We start from the raw sequence: 27,726 nt of genomic DNA on the forward strand, positions 1-27,726 counted from the left end.
TCTGCTTTCACCCGCCAGTGGAAACAACCTGCCTGCATCTATCCTATCTATTCCCTTCATAATCTTATATGTTTCTATAAGATCCCCCCTCATCCTTCTAAATTCCAACGAGTACAGTCCCAGTCTACTCAACCTCTCCTCGTAATCCAACCCCTTCAGCTCTGGGATTAACCTAGTGAATCTCCTCTGCACACCCTCCAGTGCTAGTACGTCCTTTCTCAAGTAAGGAGACCAAAACTTAACACAATACTCCAGGTGTGGCCTCACTAACACCTTATACAATTGCAGCAGAACCTCCCTAGTCTTAAACTCCATCCCTCTAGCAATGAAGGACAAAATTCCATTTGCCTTCTTAATCACCTGTTGCACCTGAAAACCAACTTTTTGCGACTCATGCACTAGCACACCCAGGTCTCTCTGCACAGCAGCATGTTTTAATATTTTATCATTTAAATAATAATCCCTTTTGCTGTTATTCCTACCAAAATGGATAACCTCACATTTGTCAACATTGTATTCCATCTGCCAGACCCTAGCCCATTCACTTAGCCTATCCAAATCCCTCTGCAGACTTCCAGTATCCTCTGCACTTTTTGCTTTACCACTTATCTTAGTGTCGTCTGCAAACTTGGACACATTGCCCTTGGTCCCCAACTCCAAATCATCGATGTAAATTGTGAACAATTGTGGGCCCAACACTGATCCCTGAGGGACACCATTAGCTACTGATTGCCAACCAGAGAAACACCCATTAATCCCCACTCTTTGCTTTCTATTCATTAACCAATCCTCTATCCATGCTACTACTTTCCCCTTAATGCCATGCATCTGTATCTTATGCAACAACCTTTTGTGTGGCACCTTGTCAAAGGCTTTCTGGAAATCCAGATATACCACATCTATTGGCTCCCCGTTATCTACTGCACTGTTAATGTCCTCAAAAAATTCCACTAAATTAGTTAGGCACGACCTGCCCTTTATGAACCCATGCTGCGTTCGTCCAATGGGACAATTTCCATCCAGATGCCTCGCTATTTCTTCCTTGATGATAGATTCCAGCATCTTCCCTACTACCAAAGTTAAGCTCACTGGCCTATAATTACCCGCTTTCTGCCTACCTCCTTTTTTAAACAGTGGTGTCACGTTTGCTAATTTCCAATCCGCCGGGACCACCCCAGAGTCTAGTGAATTTTGGTCAAGGAATGATCAACAGTGCTATCAAGTGGCTCTTACTCAGCAATAACCATATTAATACTGTGGCTGTCAGAGCAGGTCAAAGGCTAGGAATCCTAGCAACTCACCTCCTGAAACCCCCTCCCCGCCCAAAATCTACAAGGCACAAGTCAAGAGTGTAATGGAATGCTCTCCGCTTACCTGAATAAGTGCAGCTCCAGCAATACTCAAGAGGCCCGGCACCATCCAGGACAAAGCAGCCCGCTAGATAGCTCCCCCTTCCACAAACATCCAAACCCTCCGCCACCGACAAGTGGCAGCCATGTGTACCATCAACAAGATGCATTGCAGTAACTCACCGTGGGGTTCCTCCGGATGCTCCGGTTTGCTCCCACAAATCCCGAAAGACGTGCTTGTTAGATGAATCGGACATTCTGAATTCTCCCTCAGTGTACCCGATCAGATGCCCTGGTGTGGCGACTAGAGGATTTTCACAGTAACTTCATTGCAGTGTTAATGTAAGCCTACCTGTGACACTAATAAAGATTATTATTGAAAAAAAGTCATTCACCACCCTGACTTGGAAATATATCGCAGCTCCTTCACTGTTGTTGGGGCAACATCCTGGAACTCCCTCCCTAACAGCACAGTGGGTGTATCTACACCTCAAAGGTTTCAGCGGTTCAAGAAGACAACTCACCACCACCTTCTGAAGGGCAACTAGGGAAGGGCAATAAATGCTGGCCTAACAAGCGATGCCCACATCCGTAAGCGATTGTTTTAAAAATCCAAGCTGGTAATCAACTGTTGCAGTGACTTGATTGTGTGGACACAAGTAGACAGGATTTGTAGAATGGATGTTAGTAATGGTGGGTGTAAAAGAGTGAGGAACCAAGATGTGAGACTTTACTGCACATTACAGGATGCAGGGCATATGACATGAGCGGTGCAAGGTAAAATTACTCAGTGACAAGGAACACAGTGCTGTGTGATACCCAAAGGCCACTACTTGAATTCTCATGTGTTACTTTGTGATTCATTTGTTGTTATTAATCTGATGATCATCTTGCTTTTGCTGACCTAGTAAGGTGACTAAACTCAAGGTCCTTAAGAATATCGTGGCCCCCCTCACAGACATGGCTTTCTGTGATGGTATGTATTAGGGATCATGTGGGACTGTGAAGCCGAGATGCTATTGGCTGACAGATCCCGGGTCCTGGTTGGCTGCCGACTCCTGGCTCCGCCCTCAAGGCGGAGTATAAGAACCCGAGCCTCTCCCCGCAGCTTCATTCTGTTGCTCATTGTGCGCTACACTTTCCACATTGCCTACACTGCTACAAGAAAGTGAGATACTCACCTTACTCCTTAAAGGACCCTACCTAGCCCTTTAATTTCATGTAGTGATAATAATAAGGCCTGCTCGGTCAAACTCGCATCAGCAGGAATTGAAATGGCCGGTGTTGTAATAAACCTGACCCTGTCACCTAATGGATAGTGGCAAGATTCTGTATTAGAATAATCAAACCAATTACAAATTAAGACACTTACTTTAATGATAGTTATGGAAACAGAATGATATGGCCCCATTCTCATCTTGAATAAAGTCATAACCTGACCAATATTCTCTTCTCTTTGGCTTTATATCTAATGAGCAGCATGGTAGCACAGTGGTTGGCACAGTTGCTTTACAGCTCCAGGGTCCCAGGTTCGATTCCCAGTTTGGGTCACTGTCTGTGCGGAGTCTGCACGTTCTTCCCGTGTGTGCGTGGGTTTCCTCCTGGTGCTCCGGTTTCCTCCCACGGTCCAAAGATGTGCAGGTTAGGTGGATTGGCCATGTTAAATTGCCCTTAGTGTCCAAAAAGGTTAGGTGGGCTTATTGGTCTATGGGGATAGGGTGAAGGTGTGGGCTTAGGTAGGGTGCTCTTTCCAAGGGCCGGTGCAGGTTCGATGGGCCGAATGGCCTCCATCTGCACTGTAAATTCTATGATAATAGGAGGAGCATAGGAGTACAACAAGAACAGAGGTAAGTTGATCCACTATCCAGTCTGATTGTAGTACAAAGTCTTACAACACCAGGTTAAAGTCCAACAGGTTTGTTTCGATGTCACTAGCTTTCGGAGCGCTGCTCCTTCCTCAGGTGAATGAAGAGGTCTGTTCCAGAAACACGTATATAGACAAATTCAAAGATGCCAAACAATGCTAGGAATACGACCATTAGCAGGTGATTAAATCTTTACAGATCCAGAGATGGGGTAACCCCAGGTTAAAGAGGTGTGAATTGCATCAAGCCAGGACAGTTGGTAGGATTTTGCAGGCCAGATGGTGGGGGATGAATGTAATGTGACATGAATCCCAGGTCCCGGTTGAGGCCGCACTCATGTGGCTATAAGTTTCTGCTCGGCGATTCTGCGTTGTCGCGGGTCTTGAAGGCCGCCTTGGAGAACGCTTACCCGGAGATCAGAGTGGTTGATCTACAACTCCATCTGTTTGCCTTGTCACCATATTCTTTCACACCCTTGCATGGCAAAAGTGTTTGGTCCCAGATTTAAAGTTAATTGAGTTTGCATTAACTGCTTTTGATTTGAAACAATTCAACACCTCTCTCGCCTTTTGTGTGAAGAGTTTCATAGCTTTTCTACTGAATAGCCTAACTCTGATTTTAATATATGTCAACGTGTCCTCAGCTCCCCCATCAGTTGAAAAGTTTCTAACTATCACATGATTTATTTTCAAAACCGTTTCAACTTCAAACAAATTGCTGCATAACTTTTATATTCCCGGAAATATAAATCTAGTTTATGTAATCATTTCTCATAACCTAACCCTTGGAACCCTGATGAATTTGCACTGCAGGCCTCCCAAAGGTGCGATGCTTAGAGCTATACACTGTACTCCAGATGTGGCCTTACTAGGGCTTTGTATAGCTGTAGAAAAGTTCCCTCCCCTTTATTTATAAAGGCTAATTAATATTCCATTAGCACTTTTAATTACTTTTTGTACCTGACAACTACATTTTAGAGATCTGTATTCATGAAGTCCTAAATCTCTTTGGACCTATGCTACATTTAAATAATGCTTGGATCTATCCTTTTCAGGTTCAATATGGATGACCTCACACTTAGCTGCATTGAAATCCTTTTGCTACAGTGTGGCTCACTCACTGAATATATTAATGTTTCATAGTATTTCTATGCTCTCATCTACACATCTTACTATACCATCAATCTTTGTGTCATTGGCAAATTGTGCTGTCTTAGTCATAAATCTGGTAAATGGTAGAGGTCCAAATAGAGAGTCTTGTGGGATATGACCTCCTTCCTGTTTGAGAACACACCCATTATCCCTATTCTATGACCAGAAAATTGGAAAGGACCGTAAATAGGTGTGGGAATGGCATTGTGGGATTACCCCAGGTTTCAGTGGTTGCATGCCAGAACAGGAGACATAGGGCATGATTCAGCGGAATAATTTCAAAGTCTAGTTTCAGGTGCATTTGGTGGGGTAGTTCATGATGGCTGCAGCGCCAAGATTGCCTCCACGATTCAATGGAACGTAGCCCTTTTTGGGGCCTTGGGGAGTTTCTCCCTCTCAAAGCCACATTTTTTAAGTTTTCCGGCACTGGGGAGCTGAGCTTGCCAGCAGGACCGGCTCCTCACAGATCGGAAGCCATTTTGAAAGGCTGCCCAATTTCTATAACACACACCCTCCATTTCAGGACCCCCCCCACTTTCAGACCCGTCCCATGCACCACCACAATCCCCCCTATCCCCTCCATTCCTGTTCCTGGGCATGGCCCTCAGGACCCAAACCTTGGCAGTGCCAACCTGGCACCCAGCACTTCCAAGGGTGCCTGATTGGTGATGTCAGGCTTGCTGTGCCTGGATGCGTCCTTGACCACCCAAGGGGTCTAATTGACGACGAGACGATCCGAGATGCCATCACATCTGGTTCAGGATTGTGGAAACCAGTACTAAACGGGTGCTCGGTTAAGGCCTCGCATGCATAGTCGTTGACTCCCAGAGGCCAGGTGAAAATGGCGACAGGATATTTATTGGGTCATTCAAATATCATTATCTGCTGGGCATAATCCAGATCACACTGGGTGCTGTGAGTCGGGTGACTTGCGTATGGTTTTGTGGCGGGCGCGAAGCCCAATTTGGGGCTCTCCTGTGGTTTGTTGGGAAATTGGCAAGCATAATTCATAAAGGACCATCACAAATGTAATCATGTCTGCACCAGTGAAAGCCAGCTGACACCTCTTCAAGAAGAGGTGCACGCTGGCAGGAGCAGGTGCTGGAAATCTTCTTAAATGTGAGTGTGATGATTGTGATCTGGGAACACTCAGTACTCGCGAAGCAAATGGAGAGAGTGGCTTCCAAGATCTGATGATGCTGCACTTGAGGCCTTGGTGCAGGGGATGGAGAAAACAAAAGCATCAACCATCCTCAGGGAGCCAACAGATCCTCCAGATAAACTTTGCAGAGGCTGTGGGATCAGATACACCATTGCAGCACAAATAGAAGCCATAGAATTCCTTGTAGAAGCTTCAGTTTTTGTAATGTATGATCAGCTTGTTACAGTGGAAGCTCAGACTGCTCTCATCCAAGCTCATTGCCACTCAAGCTCAGCTTGCTGCCATCATAACCGCTGGTATCAGAGTATCATTGTTTCAGATAATCATTGCATTTACCATATAACAGTAATGGCAGGTCAAACAAACATTTGTCGTGTAATATGAAGTTTTTTTGCGATATTCCAACACAAATGCAAGGATTATGTTTCTGTTTTAGGCATTCGCATCTTGGATGGGAAAGTGACCGATGCCTTAGAAGCTGCGTCCCTCACCTACAATAACAATTATATCGATATCTACTGCTGCTGTTGGGGTCCCAAAGACAATGGGAGGAAATTTGATGGCCCAAGATCACTGACAACCAGAGCTCTACGGGATGGAGCAGAGAAGGTAAAAGATTTCTGAATAGATATTAAAAATGGGCTAGGTCTAAATAATTAATCAACAGTGAAGTGAATATTGTAAATTCTAAAGATTTAGACCTGAATCTTTGCCACGGCGGAGAGCGAAATGGTGCAAGGGGCCTGAATTGGAAAGTCCTGGGGCTGAATTCTCCACTCCCCGATTCCGAAATCACGTTCGGCAGTGGGGCGGAGAATCCATTTTGATGCCGATATTGGGAGCAGCGCCGTTTTTTGTATTCTCTCCCCCCCACCCTGAAAGAGGGAGTGCACCGCGCCGATTATCCACGGCCTCAGGCCATTTCCTGAGGCTCGCTCCGTGATGCTCCGTCCCTGACCGGCCGAGTTCCCGATGGTGTGGGTTACGTGTGGTCACGTGGGCTGCGGACTCAGTCCGGGGTTCCACAGTCGGGGGGGGTGGGGCCGATCCGTGGGCAGGGAGGCTTCATTCAGTGCTGGGAGCACTGTGGGAGGGGGGGGGGGGGTTGGGGGGGGGGGTCCAGGATGCACAAGCGGCGGATGGGGGCTGAGTCCATCATGGAGCACGGCGCGGCCGCTGAAGGCCTCTGCCATGCGCATGCGCGGCCACGGAACCAGAAGCACCCAGGACTGTATTGGCAGCTAGAGCTGCGAGCTCCAAATTGCCTCCCTGCAAGCCCCCAGCAAAACGGGGAATCTTGGCCTAAAAGACCACCGTTTTCATGCCGGCGTGGGGACTTATTTTCCAAAAAGGTGAATCCAGCCCCTGGTGTCCAAACACTGATTGGTAGGTGTAAAGGCAAATGGTGGTGGGCAGGAGAGCACGAAGTTGGCATAGGAGCTATAAACTGAACCCTACATTCCGGAACAAGCATCAAACCTTCCATAATACTCTCTCCCAGGTCGGGTTTGCAGAGTCGGGAAATATCTCTGCTCAATGCTTCTGACCCAAGGACCAAAAATCCAGGCCTTAGTCTGAAATTAAGGTGGAGACTGCTTCAAATAGAATCGCATGTCTTCAATTTGTGGGATGGGCAGCATGGTGGCATTGTGGATAGCACAATTGCTTCACAGCTCCATGGTCCCAGGTTTGATTCCGGCTTGGGTCACTGTCTGTGTGGAGTCTGCACATCCTTCCCGTGTGTGCGTGGGTTTCCTCCGGGCGCTCCGGTTTCCTCCCACAGTCCAAAGATGTGCAGGTTAGGTGGATTGGCCATGATAAATTGCCCTTAGTGTCCAAAATTGCCCTTAGTGTTGGGTGGGGTTACTGGGTTATGAGGATAGGGTGGAGGTGTTGACCTTGGGTAGGGTGCTCTTTCCAAGAGCTGGTGCAGACTCGATGGGCCGAATGGCCTCCTTCTGCACCGTAGATTCTATGATTCTATGTTGGTGTAAACCTACAACTGATGGGCCGGATGGGATTTATCCTAGGATTCTCTGGGAAGCTAGGGAGGAGATTGCTGAGCCTTTGGCTTTGATCTTTAAGTCATCTTTGTCTACAGGAATAGTGCCAGAAGACTGGAGGATAGCAAATGCTGTCCCCTTGTTCATGAAGGGGAGTAGAGACGACCCCGGTAACTATAGACCAGTGAGCCTTACTTCTGTTGTGGGTAAAATCTTGGAAAGGTTTATAAGAGATAGGATGTATAATCACCTGGAAAGGAATAATTTGATTAGAGATAGTCAACACGGTTTTGTGAAGGGTAGGTCGTGCCTCACAAACCTTATTGAGTTCTTTGAGAAGGTGACCAAATGGTGGATGAGGGTAAAGCAGTTGATGTAGTGTATATGGATTTCAGTAAAGCTTTTGATAAGGTTCCCCACGGTAGGCTACTGCAGAAAATACGGAGCCATGGGATTCAGGGCGATTTAGCAGTTTGGATCAGAAATTGGCTAGCTGAAATGAAAAATGAAATGAAAATCGCTTATTGTCACAAGTAGGCTTTAATGAGGTTCCTGTGAAAAGCCCCTAGTCGCCACATTCCAGCGGCTGTTCGGGGAGGCTGGTATGGGAATTGAACCCACGCTGCTCGCCTGCCTTGGTCTGCTTTAAAAGCCAGCGATTTAGCCCAGTGTGCTAAACCAGCCCCTCTGGAAGAAGACAAAGGGTGGTGGTTGATGGGAAATGTTCAGACTAGAGTCCAGTTACGCGTGGTGAAGACAAAGGGTGGTGGTTGATGGGAAATGTTCAGACTGGAGTCCAGTTACTAGTGGTGTACCACAAGGATCTGTTTTGGGGCCACTGCTGTTTGTAATTATTATAAATGACCTGGAGGAGGGCGTAGAAGGATGGGTGAGTAAATTTGCAGATGACACTAAAGTCGGTGGAGTTGTGGACAGTGCGGAAGGATGTTACAAGTTACAGAGGGACATAGATAAGCTGCAGCGCTGGGATGAGAGGTGGCAAATGGAGTTCAATGCAGAAAAGTGTGAGGTGATTCATTTTGGAAGGAATAACAGGAAGACAGAGTACTGGGCAAATGGTAAGATTCTTGGCAGTGTGGATGAGCAGAGAGATCTCGGTGTCCATGTACATAGATCCCTGAAAGTTGCCACCCAGGCTGAGAGGGTTGTTAAGAAGGCGTACGGTGTGTTAGCTTTTATTGGTAGAGGGATTGAGTTTCAGAGCCATGAGGTCATGTTGCAGCTGTACAAAACTCTGGTGCGGCCGCATTTGGAGTATTGCGTGCAATTCTGGTCGCCGCATTATAGGAAGGATGTGGAAGCATTGAAAAGGGTGCAGAGGAGATTTACCAGAATGTTGCCTGGTATGGAGGCAAGATCTTATGAGGAAAGGCTGAGGAACTTGAGGCTGTTTTTGTTAGAGAGAAGAAGGTTAAGAGGTGACTTAATTGAGGCATACAAGATGATCAGAAGATTGGATAGGGTGGACAGTGAGAGCGTTTTTCCTCTGATGGTGATGTCTAGCACGAGGAGACATAGCTTTAAATTGAGGGGAGATAGATATAAGACAGATGTCAGAGGTAGGTTCTTTACTCGGAGAGTAGTAAGGGTGTGGAATGCCCTGCCTGTAACAGTAGTAGACTCGCCAACACTAAGGGCATTCAAATGGTCATTGGATAGACATATGGACGATAAGGGAATAGTGTAGATGGGCTTTAGAGTGGTTTCACAGGTCGGCACACATCGAGGGCCGAAGGACCTGTACTGCACTGTAATGTTCTATGTTCTATGAGTAATTTGGAACAAGAATCGTTTTTGGTGTTGGTGTGGGAGGATGACTTTGTCAAAGAAAGGCAATGGCTTGTAACCTCCTGGCTCCCCAGCGTTGGATTTGGGGGGCCGGAGGTGTCCCGTTTATTGACTTCTTTGGGTAAAATTAAGCTGTCCACAAATACAAGGGGGGCGGGGGGGAGGCGGTTAAGGGAAAGAGGGAGGCAGGGGGGTTGGTTGAAGCGGGAAATAGTTGGTGGGAAAATGGGGGTTGAGGGAACTGTGTATGTAAGCCACATTGGCTGGGTTTGATTGTTGGGTAAGTGGGGGTTATTTTCTTTGTTGTTTTTCCACTTGAAAATTATTCTAAAAATTATATGTAGCTTAATAAAATATCTTTTTAAAAAAAGATGCGCTGGGGGATCCCTCTCGGATCTTCCCAGATGCATTTGCATGGCAATTGTCCAGAAGTGTAAACTTCCCCTGGACAATTGCACTGTGCTGGGAACTATCTGACAAAGTGATCTTTCGGACATTGCATTCGGTGTTTGTTAATAGGGTGGATTTGCCCCATAATTTGTCAGTGTGTGAGGCTCTAATTGAAAACGGGCATGTGTCTCTTCAGATGCCACCACGGAGATATCTGGGGCTATCACCGTCCCCTCAACCACACAAGTACTGGGGGGCACTCCCCACTCGCCCCACAACCACACAAGTAACAAGGGGCACTCTTCCCCTCTCACCCCCCCCAGCAACCACTGCAGGCATTCTACCCCTCATTGCCATCACCCCCCCCCTCACTGCCATCGCCCCCCACTCACTAGTGTTGCCCCCTTCACTGCTATCACCCCCATTCACTGCCATCGTCCCCCAGATTCTGGTGTTGCCCCCTCACTGCCATCATCCCGCTCACTGCCATCACCCCCATTCACTGCCATCACCCCCTGCTCACTGGTGTTGCCCCCTCACTGTCATCGCTAGTCACTCAATTACCATTGCCCCCTCCCCATCACTTCCATCACTACTGCCCCTTACTGCCATCACGCCCTCCCCTTCTCAGGCACTACCCTCTACTTCTCAGCCATCGCAACCTCCCACCACACATCGACCCTCCTCACCCACCACACATAAGGTAACCCTCCATGGGACTCTCCATGGCACTGCCCCCTGACTCAGGTTGGCACTGCCAGGGAACACTTCCAAACTCTGCAAGGGAACTATACTTGCCTTGGTGCTCTCGACGTGTTTCCCTCGACTGATTCTATTTCTTAGATAGCTGTTGGAAGACTATTTGACGTGACAGCACATCGGTAGGGTATGAATAATTAGTGAGGGGGAATCATGCGGCTGGGAAGCCTTTTAATAACACGCTAATATATTAAAATATATGGAAATATGGGGCGTCATTCTCCGCAGGTGGGAGTCTCCGTTTTGCCGGAGCCCGGGGGTTTCCCGACGGCGTGGGGCTGCCCCACAATGTGAAACCCCATTGACCGGCCGGTGTAACGGAGCATCCCGCCGGCGGGTCGGGGCAGAAATGTGGCGCGGCGGGATGGAGAATTTCGCTCGAGGTTCCTACTCTATGTGAGCTGGAACCTCGGGCGTCATTCTCCGACCCCCCTCCGGGTCGGAGAATGGCCGTTGGCTGCCGTGAATCCCGCCCCCGCCCCCACCGAAGTCTCCGCTCCCGGAGATTGGGCGGGGGCGGGAATCCGGCCGCGCCGGTTGGCGGGACCCCCCGCTGGATTCTCCGGTCCGGATGGGCCGAAGTCCCGCCCAGGAATTGCCTGTCCCGCCGACGTAAATCAAACCTGGTATTTACCGGCAGGACCAGGCGGCGTGGGCGGGCTCCGGGGTCCTGGGGGGGGCGCGGGGCGATCTGACCCCGGGGGGTGCCCCCACGGTGGCCTGGCCCGCGATCGGGGCCCACCGATCCGCGGGCGGGCCTGTGCCGTGGGGGCACTCTTTCCCTTCCGCCTCCGCTACGGCCTCCACCATGGCGGAGGCGGAAGAGACTCTCCCCACTGCGCATGCGCGGGAAACAGACAGCGGCCGCTAACGCTCCCGCGCATGCGCTGGGAAACTGACAGCGGCCGCTGACGCTCCCGCGCATGCGCCACATTTCCGCGCCAGCTGGCGGGGAAAAAAACGCCATTTCCGCCAGCTGGCGGGGCGGAAATCCCTCCGGCGTCGGCCTAGCCCCTCAATGTTAGGGCTAGGCGGCCAAAGATGCGGAGCCTTCCGCACCTTTGGGCCGGCGCGATGCCCGTCTGATTGGCGCCGGCTTTGGCTCCAGTCGGCGGACATCCCGCCGTTGGGGGAGAATTTCGCCCCTCATTACATCACCGGCAAGGGCAGGGGAAATTTGGGGAACGAGATCTTGCCAGCAGTGCTAACGTACGGTCATGGGCCTCGATCCCCGTGCTAGTCAGGGGTCGGGGCATCACGATCGGATCAACGCCAGGTGTTGATCGCAATTTTCCTCCCACGCCCAATTCTCCGTTCCATTGGAAAACACGTTCTGGGCATTGCAGGACGGAGAATCCAGCCTTTGGTGGAATTCTCCCAAAAATTGACTCCATATAGGGCGAAATTCTCCGTTATCGGCGGAAACTCCGCCGATCGGCGCAAATCCCACTTGCGTCACGTCATAAAAATGGGCCGATAGTCTGCGGCCCGAAATGGGCTAGCAGCGACGTAACGGGATCCGCGCTTGCGCAGTGGTTCACGCCGTGCAGCGTCATACGCGCTGCACGGCGTGACGGCTCATAAGGCCGCGCAGCTCCCCCCCACCCGACCGGAACAGCCGACCGCAACACCCGACTTGATGGCTGGCCGTCGCTCAGCCCCGAGGTTCGAGTCACGCGATGTGGAGGCGCTCCTGGATGCGGTGGAGCAGAGGAGGGACGCCCTGTATCCCGGGCACGGCCGCAGAGTTGCCCCACGCCACAGCCGGCGTCTGTGGAGGAAGGTGGCAGAGGCCGTCACCGCTGTGGCCCTAACACCACGGACAGGCACCCAGTGCCACAAGAAGGTGAACGACCTCGTCAGAGCAGGCAAGGTGAGCCTCCCCCATATCCCCCATATCCCCCCTCCCCCAAATCCCCCCCTCCCCATATCCCCCCTCCCCCATATCCCCCCCTCCCCCATATCCCCCATATCCCCCCTCCCCCATATCCCTCCCTCCCCCTAATCCCCCCCTCCCCCATATCCCCCCCTCCCCCATATCCCCCATATCCCCCCTCCCCCATATCCCCCCTCCCCCATATCCCCCCCTCCCCCATATCCCCCCCTCCCCCATATCCCCCCCTCCCCCATATCCCCCATATCCCCCCTCCCCCATATTCCCCCCTCCCCCATATCCCCCATATCCCCCCTCCCCCATATCCCCCCCTCCCCCATATCCCCCCCTCCCCCATATCCCCCCCTCCCCCATATCCCCCCTCCCCCATATCCCCCATCCCCCATATCCCCCATCCCCCATATCCCCCATATCCCCCCTCCCCCATATCCCCCCTCCCCCATATCCCCCATATCCCCCCCTCCCCATATCCCCATATCCCCCCTCCCCCATATCCCGCATATCCCCTCTCCCCCATATCCCCCCCTCTCCCATATCCCCCCCTCCCCCATATCCCCCCCTCCCCCATATCCCCCCCTCCCCCATATCCCCCCCTCCCCCATATCCCCCCCTCCCCCATATCCCCCCCTCCCCCATATCCCCCCCTCCCCCATATCCCCCCCTCCCCCATATCCCCCCCTCCCCCATATCCCCCATATCCCCCCCTCCCCCATATCCCCCCCCTCCCCCATATCCCCCATATCCCCCCCTCCCCCATATCCCCCCCTCCCCCATATCCCCCATATCCCCCCTCCCCCATATCCCCCCTCCCCCATATCCCCCATATCCCCCCCTCCCCCATATCCCCCCCTCCCCCATATCCCCCATATTCCCCCCTCCCCCATATCCCCCCTCCCCCATATCCCCAAGTGAATCCAGCCCTAACCTTAACCTCTGCAATGCACGCGCAACCGATGGCGTGCATTCATATACCTGCCTAACACTGTTGCCTTTTACCCCTGCCACCACCCCCCCCCGCCCCCAGGAGAAGCGCGCACACAACAATAGGGAGCATGTGAGGACTGGAGGAGGGCCCGCTGATGAGAGGCCACTGACCGTACACGAGGAAAGGGCCCTGGAACTGGCTGGCGGACCTGACGACCGGGAGGTTGCTGATGCAGAGGTCGGGGCCCCACGAGCAAGTGAGCCACCAACAGCCCGTCCCCATATCCCCCCTCCCCTATATCCCCCTCTCCCGTATCACCTGATCACTGCCTGATGTCTAACCATGCATGCCTCATTGTGTATCGCAGGACCAAACGTCCAGGCACCCATCCCCGCAGATGCAGACCGCCCGCAGGATGCCCCTCCGAGACCACGGGAGACGGAGAGTCCCGCACCCTCCAGCATGCGACGCCCGCAGGATGCCCCTCCGAGACCACGGGAGACGGAGAGACCCGCACCCTCCAGCATGCGACGCCCGCAGGATGCCCCTCCGAGACCACGGGAGACGGAGAGACCCGCACCCTCCAGCATGCGACGCCCGCAGGATGCCCCTCGGAGACCACGGGAGACGGAGAGACCCGCACCCTCCAGCATGCGACGCCCGCAGGATGCCCCTCGGAGACCACGGGAGACGGAGAGACCCGAACCCTCCAGCATGCGACGCCCGCAGGATGCCCCTCGGAGACCACGGGAGACGGAGAGACCCGAACCCTCCAGCATGCGACGCCCGCAGGATGCCCCTCGGAGACCACGGGAGACGGAGAGACCTGGAGCAACAGGGAGACGACACCCCCGTCACGTGCGGGAGCGACCACCCAGCGATGAGGGGGGCAGCCACAGGCCCCCGTCACATCCGAGCCAGGACACCACTACCCAGGACACCACTACCCAGGACACCCCTACCCGGGACACCACTACCCAGGACACCCCTACCCGGGACAGCACTACCCGGGACAGCACTACCCGGGACAGCACTACCCGGGACAGCACTACCCGGGACAGCACTACCCGGGACAGCACTACCCAGGACACCCCTACCCGGGAAGACGAAATACCGGACAGTGACTCAGAGTGGATGGGTGGAGACGAACCCCCACCCCAAAGTGCCATGGACTCAGAGTGGGACGAAGAGCACGACACAACGCCACTGCTGTCACCAACACCCTCCACCATCGCAGAAACACTCACCACGGTTGGGCACTTTAGTGATGAGGCGTCTGGTACACACACTGGTGCGCACAACACAGCCGTCCCGGTACAGCAGGTGGAGGTAGGAGCAGCAGAGGGACCGGGCGGTCGGAGGGCAGCCCAGGCCAAGCGAACATCTGCCGCCCAGATGGATCCCGGGTTCCTGCAGTTACCACACCCACACATAGATCCGATGCAACCACCGACACGGAGACGAGCGAATAGGGTGACGGGTGGCTTGCGGCGGCTGCGGTCGCAGGTGGAGGAGTCCACCCGCGTCCAGGAGCTGGGAGTGGTCCCGGTCATGCGTGCCACCCAGGCTGACACCGCACGGGTGGCGTCCGCGGTGGAGGCAATGGGTGCGACGGTGTCAGACATGGGGAACGGTTTGCGAGGCCTGGGGCCTTCCGTGCAGGCGGCGTCTGTGGCCCAGGAAATGGCTGCCCTCTCACAGGAGGCCATGAGCCAGTGCCAGCGCCAGATGGCAGAGGCGCTCAACGCCATAGCCCAGTCTCAGCAGGCCATGGCCCGGTCTCTGCAGGCCATGGCCCAGTCTCAGCAGGCCATCGCTGAGGGCATCGGCGCCAGTGGCCATGTGCGAGCTGGCGTCGCACTGTCGCAGACAGGGTTCGACAACCCCCTGGGCTCCATGGCTGCAAACCTGCAGACCCCTGTCGATACCAGCACGGGCCTCCAGGACTGGCAGCGCCAGATGTCGGGGGCGCGTCGGATGGCCAGTCCGTTCGCATCCCCCACCCATGTAGAGGCCTGGGGGCCATCGGGCACCCCGAGGGAGGAGGAGGTGGTGTGGTCCGTCCCGGCTCCCTCTGTAGGGGAGGTCCCGGTACACCGCGACACCTCGGACTCCCCCCTTCCGTCCCAGGTGCATCGGGTGGGCAACGGGCAGGACAGGCTGGCAGCTCGCCATCCCAGTCGCCCGGTCCGCAGCCTGGCCCATCTAGGCCAGGACGCCCCAGGAAAGGGCCGCCAAAGGGATCCAGTGTCAGATGGCAGGAATCACAGGAGTCCACCTCCAGTTCTGCTGTACCGTCTGGGGATCCACGTAGACGTAGTCAAAGGGCCCGTAAGGCCAAACAATTAGACACTGAGTAAGTTGGCACGGGTGCAGGGCACAGATGAGTTTTAGGCGCTAGGGGCACGTGCATGAACTCCTTTGGTTATTAAAGTCAATGTTACACCTACCGAAGCTGCCTTTGTGCTCTGTCCAAAGTGTGCGGGGGTGTCATGTACGTTGAGCGCAAGTGTGTGTGTGAGGGGTGGTCTTACCTCAGCCCCAGGTGAGTCTGCCCCCTTCCCCCTGGGCCGCCATCAACATCCCCCGGGCAGAGGACGGGACCGTGCGCTGCAGTGTCACAGCCGCATGCAGGGATGGTCCGGGTGGATGGTGGTACTGTGGCCATGGGTCAGACATAGTCCAACGATGTAGAGCCAGGAGCTCATCGGAGGCGGGTTGTCATCATTCTCCATGGCCTGCGATAGACACTCGTCCACCCGCAACTGGGTGAGCCCGGCCCGTTGTGCCGCCGGTGGATCGGCAATTGGGGGTGGGGGGGGTGGTGTGCATGCGGGTGGGGTGTGTGGGGTTGGGGAGGGGGGTGAGGGTGCTGGGTGGGTGGATGGGTGGGGGGTGTGGGTGGTCGGCTGTTGTCATGGTGTGCGGTCTGTGGCCATACTACCCGATTCCCACGCCCATCTAGTCAGTGAAGCGGGCGTCTATCAGTCTGTCCCGTGCCCGCTGGGCCAGCCGGTAGCGGTGGACAGCCACCCGTCTGTGTCTACCCCGTCTGCCCTGACCATTGCCCCCATCCCCCTCATCTGGGGAGGACTGGGCCTCTTCCTGCTGCTCCTCCACTCCGCCCTCCTCTGCCTGCGGCACATCGCCCCTCTGCTGGGCTATGTTGTGCAGGACGCAGCACACCACAATGATGCAGCCGACCCTATCTGACCGATACTGGAGGCGCCCCCAGAGAGGTCCAGGCACCTGAAACGCATCTTCAGCACGCCAAAGCACCTTTCGATCACTCCCCTTGTCGCTACATGGGCATCATTGTAGCGGTTCTCCGCCTCATTGCGTGGCCTCCGTATAGGCGTCATCAGCCACGATCGCAATGGGTAGCCCCTGTCGCCCAGCAACCAGCCCCTCAGCCGGGGATGGCGTCCCTCGTACATGCCGGGGATGGATGACCGCGACAACACGAATGAGTCGTGTACACTGCCTGGGTGACGGGCGCAGACGTGCAGGATCATCATGCGGTGGTCGCAGACCACCTGTACGTTCATCCAATAGGTCCCCTTCCTATTAGTGAACACGGCCCTGTTATCTGCAGGTGGCCGCACGGCGACGTGCATCCCATCGATCGCGCCCTGGACCATGGGGAACCCGGCAATGGCAGAGAAGCCCACGGCCCGGGCATCTTGGCTGGCCCGGTCCACGGGGAAGCGGATGTAGCGGTGCGCCATGGCATAAAGGGCATCTGTCACTGCCCGGATGCACCGATGCACCGATGCCTGCGATATGCCGGACAGGTCCCCACTCGGTGCCTGGAATGACCCCGTTGCATAAAAGTTCAGGGCCACCGTAACCTTGACGGACACGGGGAGAGGGTGTCCCCCGCCAGTGCCACGCGGTGACAGGTGTGCCAGCAGGTGGCAGATGTGTGCCACGGTTTCCCGGCTCATCCGGAGTCTCCTCCTGCATTCCCGGTCCGTGAGGTCCTGGTATGACTGCCGGGGCCGGTACACACGGGGCGCCCTCGGGTGCCTCCGTTGCCGTGGGGCCGCGACGTCCTCCTCCCCCTCCTCGTCCTGTCGGTCAGGTGTCCCTCCAGCCTGGGCGGCTGCCGCCTGCCCCTCTGCGGCAGCCTGCGCCGCCTCTCTGGCACGCTCCTCCTCCTCCTCATCCAGGGCAACATAGACATGAGCAGCTGCCACCACGGCGGCCAACATCGCTGGATGGTCTGAAAACATGACGGCCTGGTGGGGGGGAGGGGAACGACGACATGTCATCATTGCCCATATCCCCTCCTCCCCCCAGCCAGGTGGCATGGACCGCATGGGTCCAACTGTTGGAGGCTGGCACCTGGCCAGGTGGACCGACTCATTTGCCCTCCCATCACCCACCCCGGCACGGCCCCCTCCCCAACCTCCACCCCAGCACGGACCCCCCCCAACCTCCACCCCGGCACGGACCCCCTCCCCAACCTCCACCCCGGCACGGACCCCCTCCCCAACCTCCACACCGGCACGGACCCCCTCCCCAACCTCCACCCCGGCACGGACCCCCTCCCCAACCTCCACACCGGCACGGACCCCCCCCCCAACCTCCACCCCGGCACGGACCCCCTCCCCAACCTCCACCCCGGCACGGACCCCCTCCCCAACCTCCACACCGGCACGGGCCCCCTCCCCAACCCCCAAACTCCACCCCAGCACGGACCCCCCCCCCAACCTCCAGCCCGGCACGTGCCCCCTCCCCAACCCCCAACCTCCACCCCAGCACGGACCCCCCCCCCCAACCTCCACACCGGCACGGACCCCCCCCCCAACCTCCACCCCAGCACGGACCCCCCCCCCAACCTCCACCCCGGCACGGACCCCCTCCCCAACCTCCACCCAGGCACGGACCCCCTCCCCAACCTCCACACCGGCACGGACCCCCTCCGCAACCCCCAACCTCCACCCCAGCACGGACCCCCCCCAACCTCCACCCCGGCACGGACCCCCTCCCCAACCCCCAACCTCCACCCCAGCACGGACCCCCCCCCCCAACCTCCACCCCGGCACGGACCCCCTCCCCAACCCCCAACCTCCACCCCAGCACGGACCCCCCCCCCCCCAACCTCCACCCCGGCACAGACCCCCTCCACAACCCCCAACCTCCACCCCAGCACGGACCCCCCCAACCTCCACCCCGGCACGGACCCCCTCCCCAACCTCCACACCGGCACCGACACCCCCCCAACCTCCACCCCGGCACGGACCCCCTCCCCAACCTCCACCCCGGCACGGACCCCCTCCCCAACCTCCACCCCGGCACGGACCCCCTCCCGGCACTCCCCCAGAGCCCAGCCTACTCTAACCACCCCCCCCCCCCCCCCCCCCCCCCCCGGCCGCACACACACACAAGCCGAGACACACCTCTCCTCAGGCAATCAGTCTGCGGCCACGCCATTTCCTGCCCAGAGCCAACCCCCCAGGCCGTCACTCACCTCCTCGCTGGTCGGCGTGAGCCTGGAGCACCGGGTCACGCCGATGAAAAGGAGGTTTGATTCACGTCGACGTGAACGGTCATCACGTCGACGGGACTTCGGCCCATCCGGAAGGGAGAATATCGGCAGGCCGAAAATCGGCTGCCTTGCGCAGACCCGTGACATTCTCCGCGGCAGCGGCGCCATAAACGCCCCGCCGACTTTTCTCCCTTCGGAGACTTCGGCGGGGGCGGGATTCACGGCGGCCAACGGCCATTCTCTGACCCGGCGGGGGGTCGGAGAATGACGCCCCTTATTTTGGACGGGAAAACTGGTGAGAATCCCGTTGTCTGTCCTGGTGTGATCCCCATTGCAATTTTCCATCACTGAGGGCAGGATTTACCGACCAGTCCGCTGTGGGTTATTCGGTGCGAGAGGCAGCCCGCCAACGGGATTTACTGGTCCCACCGTTGTCAATAATGATAATCTTTATTATTGTCACAAGTAGGCTTACATTAACGCTGGAATGAACAGGGCAGCACGATGGCATAGGGATTAGCACTGTTGCCTCACGACGCCGAGGTCCCCGGTTCGATCCCAGCTCTGGGTCACTGTCCACGTGGAGTTTGCACATTCTCCTTGTGTTTGCGTGGGTTTTGCCCCCACAACCCAACGTTCAATTCACCTAACAGCATGAATTTCAGGGCTTGAGGGAGGAAACTGGAGCACCCGGAGGAAACCCACGCAGACATGAGGAGAACGTGCTGACTCCGCACAGACAGTGACCCAAGTTTGAATCGAACCCGGGACCCTGGCGCTGTCAAGCAACTATGCTACCTTGCTGCCCAACGGGATTTCCCATTGATTGCACCCCATGTCGCCGGGACATCCAAGCACCGTCGTGGGACCAGAATATCCCGCCGGTGTGGACAGCTGGTAAATCCTGCCAAGAGTAATTTATTTGGAGCTTGGTGAGATTCCCACCAGGAAAGAGATGTGCAGGACCTAAAGGTGCCGGCAGGCCAGTTCGTTGGTAATCGGCGCACCATTTTAAAGGGCTTCCTGTTCTTCAGGCAACCCTACAGATGCCCCCTTACTCACTGGCAGAGACCTTCAATTATGGGCACGCCTGATGCCTGCAAGTGGGCAGCTGTAGGGTTGCCTGCTCACAGGTTTCAGGTGCCCCCCAGCATTGGTACAGCAGCACTTGCTCTCCCAAGTGACCCACACCCTGCTATAGGGTTGCAGATGAACTATTCCCTTTCAGGCCCCCTCATGCCCCACTTCAGGGTCCCTTTCTGATCCCCCCTCAATCCCACCCCCTTCATGGTGATGTACCATCAATGACGACAGACGAGAGTCGGAAGAGTAAACTGTGGCTTTAATCAGCTAAAAGATACCTGCTGGCAGCCAGTCCCAGAATGAGGGCAGAGCTGGGGGTTAGCTACCTTTATACTTGAGCCCAAGGGGCGGAGCCATAAGACATAGGAGTGGAAGTAAGGCCATTCGGCCCATCGAGTCCACTCCACCATTCAATCATAGCTGATTTCAACTCCATTTACCCGCTCTCTCTCCATAGCCCTTAATTCCTTGAGCAGGGACAAACCCAGACATGTAACAAACAGTAAGAACAGCAAGTACAATAAGTACGAACAGTGTGTATAATACAACAAAATGGGTCACCACATTCACCCCGTTTAAAATAAAGAGTCCGCCGGGGGTGAAGTGGACGGGTTGAATTAGAGATCGAGTCTGTCGGGGACTCTGACCTCCCGCTGTGATCGCCTCAGTCCCGGCTGTGGTGAGGATACTGGTGTCGGATGAAGTGTTGAGGCCTGCGTATCCAGGAGCGTGTCGTCTTCCGGATAAGTAGCAATGGAGGGAGACGGTGTAGAGTCGTGAGTAGCAACGGAGGGAGACAGTGTTGAGTTCGGGATAGTGGTGATGGTCACTGGGGAACCTGCGGGTGCCAATTCCCAAAGGGAGACTGTGTCCTCCCGCCCGTCATGGTGTGCCACGTAGGCATATTGGGGGTTAGCATGGAGGAGAAGGACCCGTTCGACCAGGGGATCCGACTTGTGACTCCTCGCATGCTTCCGGAGGAGGACGGGCCCTGGAACCGTCAGCCAGGACGGGAGCAAGACCCCTGAGGTGGACTTCCTGGGGAAGACAAACATCCTCTCATGACGGGTCACATTGGTGGCAGTACACAGGAGCGACCAGATGGAGTGGAGCGCATCGGGAAAGACCTCCTGCCAGCGGAAGACAAGGAGACTTCTAGACCGTAGGGCAAGAAGGACGGCCTTCCAGACCGTCGCGTTCTCCCTCTCCACCTGTCCATTTCCCCGGGGGTTGTAGCTGGTAGTCCTGCTTGAGGCAATGCCCTTGCCAAGCAGGAACTGACGCAGCTCATCACTCATGAAGGAGGAACCCCGATCGCTCTGGATGTAAGTGGGGAAATCGAACAAGGTGAAGAGGCCGTGCAGGGCCTTGATGACTGTGGCAGAGGTCATGTCAGGGCACGGGATGGCGAAAGGGAAATGTGAGTACTCAGTGATGTTGAGACAGTACACATTATGGTCAGTGGAGGGGAGGGGCCCTTTGAAGTCCATGCTGAGGCGCTCAAAGGGGTGGGAGGCCTTTACCAGGTGTGCTGTATCCGGCCGATAGAAGTGCGGTTTGCACTCCGCGCAGACCTGGCAGTCCCTGGTCATGGTCCTGACCTCCTCGATGGAGTAAGGCAGGTTGCGGGCCTTGATAAAATGGAAAAAGCGGGTGACCCCCGGGTGACAGAGGTCATTGTGTAGGGCCCGAAGTCGGTCTACTTATGCACTGGCACATGTACCGCGGGATAGGGCATCTGGGGGCTCATTGAGCTTCCCCGGGCAATACGAGATATCATAATTATCGGTGGAGAGTTCGATCCTCCACCTTAGGATCTTGTCATTCTTGATCTTGCCCCACTGCGTATTGTTAAACATGAAGGCAACCGACCGTTGGTCAGTGATGAGAGTGAATCACCTGCCGGCCAGGTAATGCCTCCAATGTCGCACAGCTTCCACAATGGCCTGGGATTCCTTTTCGACGGAGGAGCGTCAAATGTCGGAGCCCTGGAGGGTACGGGAGAAGAAAGCCACGGGCCTGCCCACCTGGTTGAGGGTAGCGGCCAGAGCAAAGTCAGACTCATCGCTCTCCACTTGGAATGGGATGGACTCGTCTACTGCGTGCATCGTGGCTATGGCAATATCTGTTTTGATGCGGTTGAAGGCCTGGCGGGCCTCAGTCGTCAGGGGAAAAATGGTGGATTTAATGAGTGGGCGGGCCTTGTCCACATAATTGGGGCCCACTGGGCATAATAGGAAAAGAACCCCAGGCATCTCTTCAGGGCCTTGGGGCAGTGGGGAATGGGAAGTTCCAGGAGGGGGCGCATGCAGTCAGGATCGGGCCCTAGGACTCCGTTTTCCACAACGTAGCCAAGGATGGCTAGGCGGGTTGTGCGGAAAACGCATTTCTCCTTATTGTATGTTAGATAAAGGAGCTTGACGGTGTGGAGGAAATGTTGGAGGTTAGCGTCATGGTCCTGCTGGTCATGGCCGCAGATGGTGACATTATCCAGATACGGGAACATGGCCCGCAGCCCGTACTGGTCAACCATTCGGTCCATTTCTCGCTGGAAGAGCGAGACCTCATTGGTGACGCCAAAGGGGACCCTGAGGAAGTGATAGAGGCGGCCATCTGCCTCGAAGGCAGTGTATTGGCGGTCCTCCGGGCGGATAGGGAGCTGGTGGTACGTGGACTTCAAGTCAATAGTGGCGAAGACTCGGTACTGCGCAATCTGATTGACCATGTCAGATATGCGGGGGAGAGGGTACACATCGAGCTGCGTGTACCGGTTGATCGTCTGACTGTAGTCGATGCCTTGTCCCGAGCACTGTATTGTCTGCTCCCAGTGGCGACGGGCTTACAGTCCGGGGTGAGGTTAGCAAAGAGCGGGGCCTTAAGGGTCGAGAGGCTACAGACGGTGAGAGGGGGCAGGGGTCCATCGAACTGCAAGGTAAGACTTTTGAGGTGGCATTGGAAGTCTAGACCTAGTAGGAGGGCAGCACAGAGTTGGGGGAGGACGTAGAGCTTGACATTTTTGTACTCGACGCCCCGTACTGTAAGGGTTGCGACACAGTACCCACGGACTTCCACGGAATGTGATTCGGAAGCCAGGGAGATTTTCTGGGTCGCGGGTAAAAATAGGAGGAAGCAGCGCTGTACCGTATCTGGGTGAATGAAACTCTCCGTGCTCCCGGAGTCGAAGAGGCAGGTCGTCTCGTGGCTGTTGATCCGGACGGCCATCATGGATTTAGTGAGGTGATGGAGGCGAGCTTCGGAAGGTGGGTGGGCTGATCAAGGGTAGCGGAGGCCAGCGTACGATCTGGTGAGCAGGGGTTCCGGGAGACGGCGGGGTGATTCCAAGATGGCGGCCCCCATGGGTCGCACGTGGCGGGTGGCGTCCAAGATGGCAGCCAAGATGGCGGCCCGCACGGGTCACACGTGGTGGGTGGCGTCGAAGATGGCGGCCCCCACGTGTCGCACGTGGCAGATGATGTGGAAGATGGAGGCGGTCCCCACGGGCTACACGCAGCGCTGCTGGGTTTAGAAACAGGTCGGGCCTGGCAAACTTTAGAGAAGTGACCCTTCTTTCCGCACCCGTTGCAGATAGCGTTCCTTGCTGGGCATCGTTGTCTGGGGTGCTTACCCTGGCCACAGAAGTAACATTTCGGGCCTCCGGAGTTGGCGGGTCGCTGCGTGGCACAGGCTTGCGAGGCCCCTGAGTCGGGTGATGGCGGTGCCCACGACGTCCACGAGGGTGCCACGTGGTCAGAGGTGTAGGCATCCATGTTATGGAAGGCCATTTTCAACGAGTCCGAGAGTTGTACTTTGTCTTGGAGATAGAGTGTACCCCCTTTTAGTAGGCACTGGCGGATGTAATTAGATTTTATGCCTGTGACATAGGCGTTCCGGATCAGCAATTCGGTGTGCTTGACAGCCGATACCACCTTACAACTGCAGTTCCGGCCGAGTACCCGCAAAGCGTGCAGAAATTCAGTTTGTGAATCTCCGGGGCGCTGTCGCCTCGTGGCAAGGAGATGCCTAGCGTACACCTCGTTGACTTCCTTAACCCTGTTGAAGGGGCAGTATGTTATCGCATCCTCAAACGAGGTAGTGTCTCTGATAAGAAGGAAAACTTACGGGCTCACCCAGGAGTTGAGGACTCGCAGCTTGTGGGTCTCAGCGACGGCGGCGGCGGAGGAATCAATGTAAGATTCAAAGCAGCTTACATAGAACATAGAACATAGAACAATACAGCGCAGTACAGGCCCTTCGGCCCACGATGTTGCACCGAAACAAAAGCCATCTAACCTACACTATGCCATTATCATCCATATGTTTATCCAATAAACTTTTAAATGCCCTCAATGTTGGCGAGTTCACTACTGTAGCAGGTAGGGCATTCCACGGCCTCACTACTCTTTGCGTAAAGAACCTACCTCTGACCTCTGTCCTATATCTATTACCCCTCAGTTTAAAGTTATGTCCCCTCGTGCCAGCCATATCCATCCGCGGGAGAAGGCTCTCACTGTCCACCCTATCCAACCCCCTGATCATTTTGTATGCCTCTATTAAGTCTCCTCTTAACCTTCTTCTCTCCAACGAAAACAACCTCAAGTCCGTCAGCCTTTCCTCATAAGATTTTCCCTCCATACCAGGCAACATCCTGGTAAATCTCCTCTGCACCCGCTCCAAAGCCTCCACGTCCTTCCTATAATGCGGTGACCAGAACTGTACGCAATACTCCAAATGCGGCCGGACCAGAGTTCTGTACAGCTGCAACATGACCTCCCGACTCCGGAACTCAATCCCTCTACCAATAAAGGCCAACACTCCATAGGCCTTCTTCACAACCCTATCAACCTGGGTGGCAACTTTCAGGGATCTATGTACATGGACACCTAGATCCCTCTGCTCAGCCACACTTTCAAGAACTTTACCATTAGCCAGATATTCCGCATTCCTGTTATTCCTTCCAAAGTGAATCACCTCACACTTCTCTACATTAAACTCCATTTGCCACCTCTCAGCCCAGCTCTGCAGCTTATCTATATCCCTCTGTAACCTGCTACATCCTTCCACACTATCGACAACACCACCGACTTTAGTATCATCTGCAAATTTACTCACCCACCCTTCTGTGCCTTCCTCTAGGTCATTGATAAAAATGACAAACAGCAACGGCCCCAGAACAGATCCTTGTGGTACTCCACTTGTGACTGTACTCCATTCTGAACATTTCCCATCAACCACCACCCTCTGTCTTCTTTCAGCTAGCCAATTTCTGATCCACATCTCTAAATCACCCTTAATCCCCAGCCTCCGTATTTTTTGCAATAGCCTACCGTGGGGAACCTTATCAAACGCTTTGCTGAAATCCATATACACCACATCAACTGCTCTACCCTCGTCTACCTGTTCAGTCACCTTCTCAAAGAACTCAATAAGGTTTGTGAGGCATGACCTACCCTTCACAAAGCCATGCTGACTATCCCTGATCATATCATTCCTATCTAGATGATTATAAATCTTGTCCCTTATAATCCCCTCCAAGACTTTACCCACTACAGACGTGAGGCTCACCGGTCTATAGTTGCCGGGGTTGTCTCTGCTCCCCTTCTTGAACAAAGGGACCACATTTGCTGTCCTCCAGTCCTCTGGCACTATTCCTGTAGCCAATGATGACATAAAAATCAAAGCCAAAGGTCCAGCAATCTCTTCCCTGGCCTCCCATAGAATCCTAGGATAAATCCCATCAGGTCCCGGGGACTTATCTATTTTCAGCCTGTCCAGAATTGCCAACACCTCTTCCCTACGTACCTCAATGCCATCTATTCTATTAGCCTGGGGCTCAGCATTCTCCTCCACAACATTATCTTTTTCCTGAGTGAATACTGACGAAAAATATTCATTTAGTATCTCGCCTATCTCTTCAGACTCCACACACAATTTCCCATCCCTGTCCTTGACTGGTCCTACTCTTTCCCTAGTCATTCGCTTATTCCTGACATACCTATAGAAAGCTTTTGGGTTTTCCTTGATCCTTCCTGCCAAATACTTCTCATGTCCCCTCCTTGCTCGTCTTAGCTCTCTCTTTAGATCCTTCCTCGCTACCTTGTAACTATCCATCGCCCCAACCGAAACTTCACACTTCATCTTCACATAGGCCTCCTTCTTCCTCTTAACAAGAGATTCCACTTCCCTGGTAAACCACGGTTCCCTCACTCGACGCCTTCCTCCCTGTCTGACCGGTACATACTTATCAAGAACACGCAGTAGCTGATCCTTGAACAAGCCCCACTTATCCAGTGTGCCCAACACTTGCAGCCTACTTCTCCACCTTATCCCCCCCAAGTCACGTCTAATGGCATCATAATTGCCCTTCCCCCAGCTATAACTCTTGCCCTGCGGTGTATACTTATCCCTTTCCATCATTAACGTAAACGTCACCGAATTGTGGTCACTGTCCCCAAAGTGCTCTCCTACCTCCAAATCCAACACCTGGCCTGGTTCATTACCCAAAACCAAATCCAACGTGGCCTCGCCTCTTGTTGGCCTGTCAACATATTGTTTCAGGAAACCCTCCTGCACACACTGTACAAAAAACGACCCATCTATTGTACTCGAACTATATCTTTTCCAGTCAATATTTGGAAAGTTAAAGTCTCCCATAATAACTACCCTGTTACTTTCGCTCATATCCAGAATCATCTTCGCCATCCTTTCCTCTACATCCCTAGAACTATTAGGAGGCCTATAAAAAACTCCCAACAGGGTGACCTCTCCTTTCCTGTTTCTAACTTCAGCCAATACTACCTTGGAAGAAGAGTCCCCATCTAGCATCCTCTCCGCCACCGTAATACTGCTCTTGACTAGCAGCGCCACACCTCCCCCTCTTTTGCCTCCTTCTCTGAGCTTACTAAAACACCTAAACCCCGGAACCTGCAACATCCATTCCTGTCCCTGCTCTATCCATGTCTCCGAAATGGCCACAACATCGAAGTCCCAGGTACCAACCCACGCTGCCAGTTCCCCTACCTTGTTTCGTATACTCCTGGCATTGAAGTAGACACACTTCAAACCACCTACCTGAACGCTGGCCCCCTCCTGCGACGTCAAATCTGTGCTCCTGACCTCTATACTCTCATTCTCCCTTACCCTAAAACTACAATCCAGGTTCCCATGCCCCTGCTGCATTAGTTTAAACCCCCCCAAAGAGCACTAACAAATCTCCCCCCCAGGATATTTGTGCCCCTCAGGTTCAGATGTAGACCATCCTGTCTGTAGAGGTCCCACCTTCCCCAGAAAGAGCCCCAGTTATCCAAAAATCTGAAACCCTCCCGCCTGCACCATCCCTGTAGCCACGTGTTTAAATGCTCTCTCTCCCTATTCCTCATCTCACTATCACGTGGCACGGGCAACAACCCAGAGATAACAACTCTGTTTGTTCTAGTTCTGAGCTTCCATCCTAGCTCCCTGAAAGCCTGCCTGACATCCTTGTCCCCTTTCCTACCTATGTCGTTGGTGCCAATGTGGACCACGACTTGGGGCTGCTCCCCCTCCCCCCTAAGGACCCGGAAAACACGATCCGAGACATCACGTACCCTTGCACCTGGGAGGCAACATACCAAACGTGAGTCTCTCACGCTCCCACAAAATCTCCTATCTGTGCCCCTGACTATAGAGTCCCCAATTACTAATGCTCTGCTCCTCTCCCCCCTTCCCTTCTGAGCAACAGGGACAGACTCCGTGCCAGAGGCCCGTACCCCATGGCTTACCCCTGGTAAGTCGTCCCCCCCACAAGTATCCAAAGCGGTATACTGGTTTCTCAGGGGAACGACCGCAGGGGATCCCTGCACTGAC

General features: G+C 54.7%; 1 protein-coding gene across 4 annotated transcripts in view; it reads left to right on the forward strand.

Annotated features, from left to right (window-relative positions):
• The window catches only part of LOC140391779 (PC3-like endoprotease variant B), a 1,275,236-nt gene that overhangs the window by 832,001 nt on the left and 415,509 nt on the right, over positions 1-27,726 (forward strand). For all 4 annotated transcript variants that reach the window (XM_072476646.1, XM_072476647.1, XM_072476643.1 and 1 more), the window contains exon 10: positions 5,964-6,136. In XM_072476646.1, coding sequence (XP_072332747.1) covers positions 5,964-6,136 — 173 coding nt within the window. The remainder of the gene's footprint in view (positions 1-5,963; positions 6,137-27,726) is intronic.

Source organism: Scyliorhinus torazame, chromosome 15 (genome assembly GCF_047496885.1).
Source record: "Scyliorhinus torazame isolate Kashiwa2021f chromosome 15, sScyTor2.1, whole genome shotgun sequence".
NCBI classification, from domain to species: domain Eukaryota; kingdom Metazoa; phylum Chordata; class Chondrichthyes; order Carcharhiniformes; family Scyliorhinidae; genus Scyliorhinus; species Scyliorhinus torazame.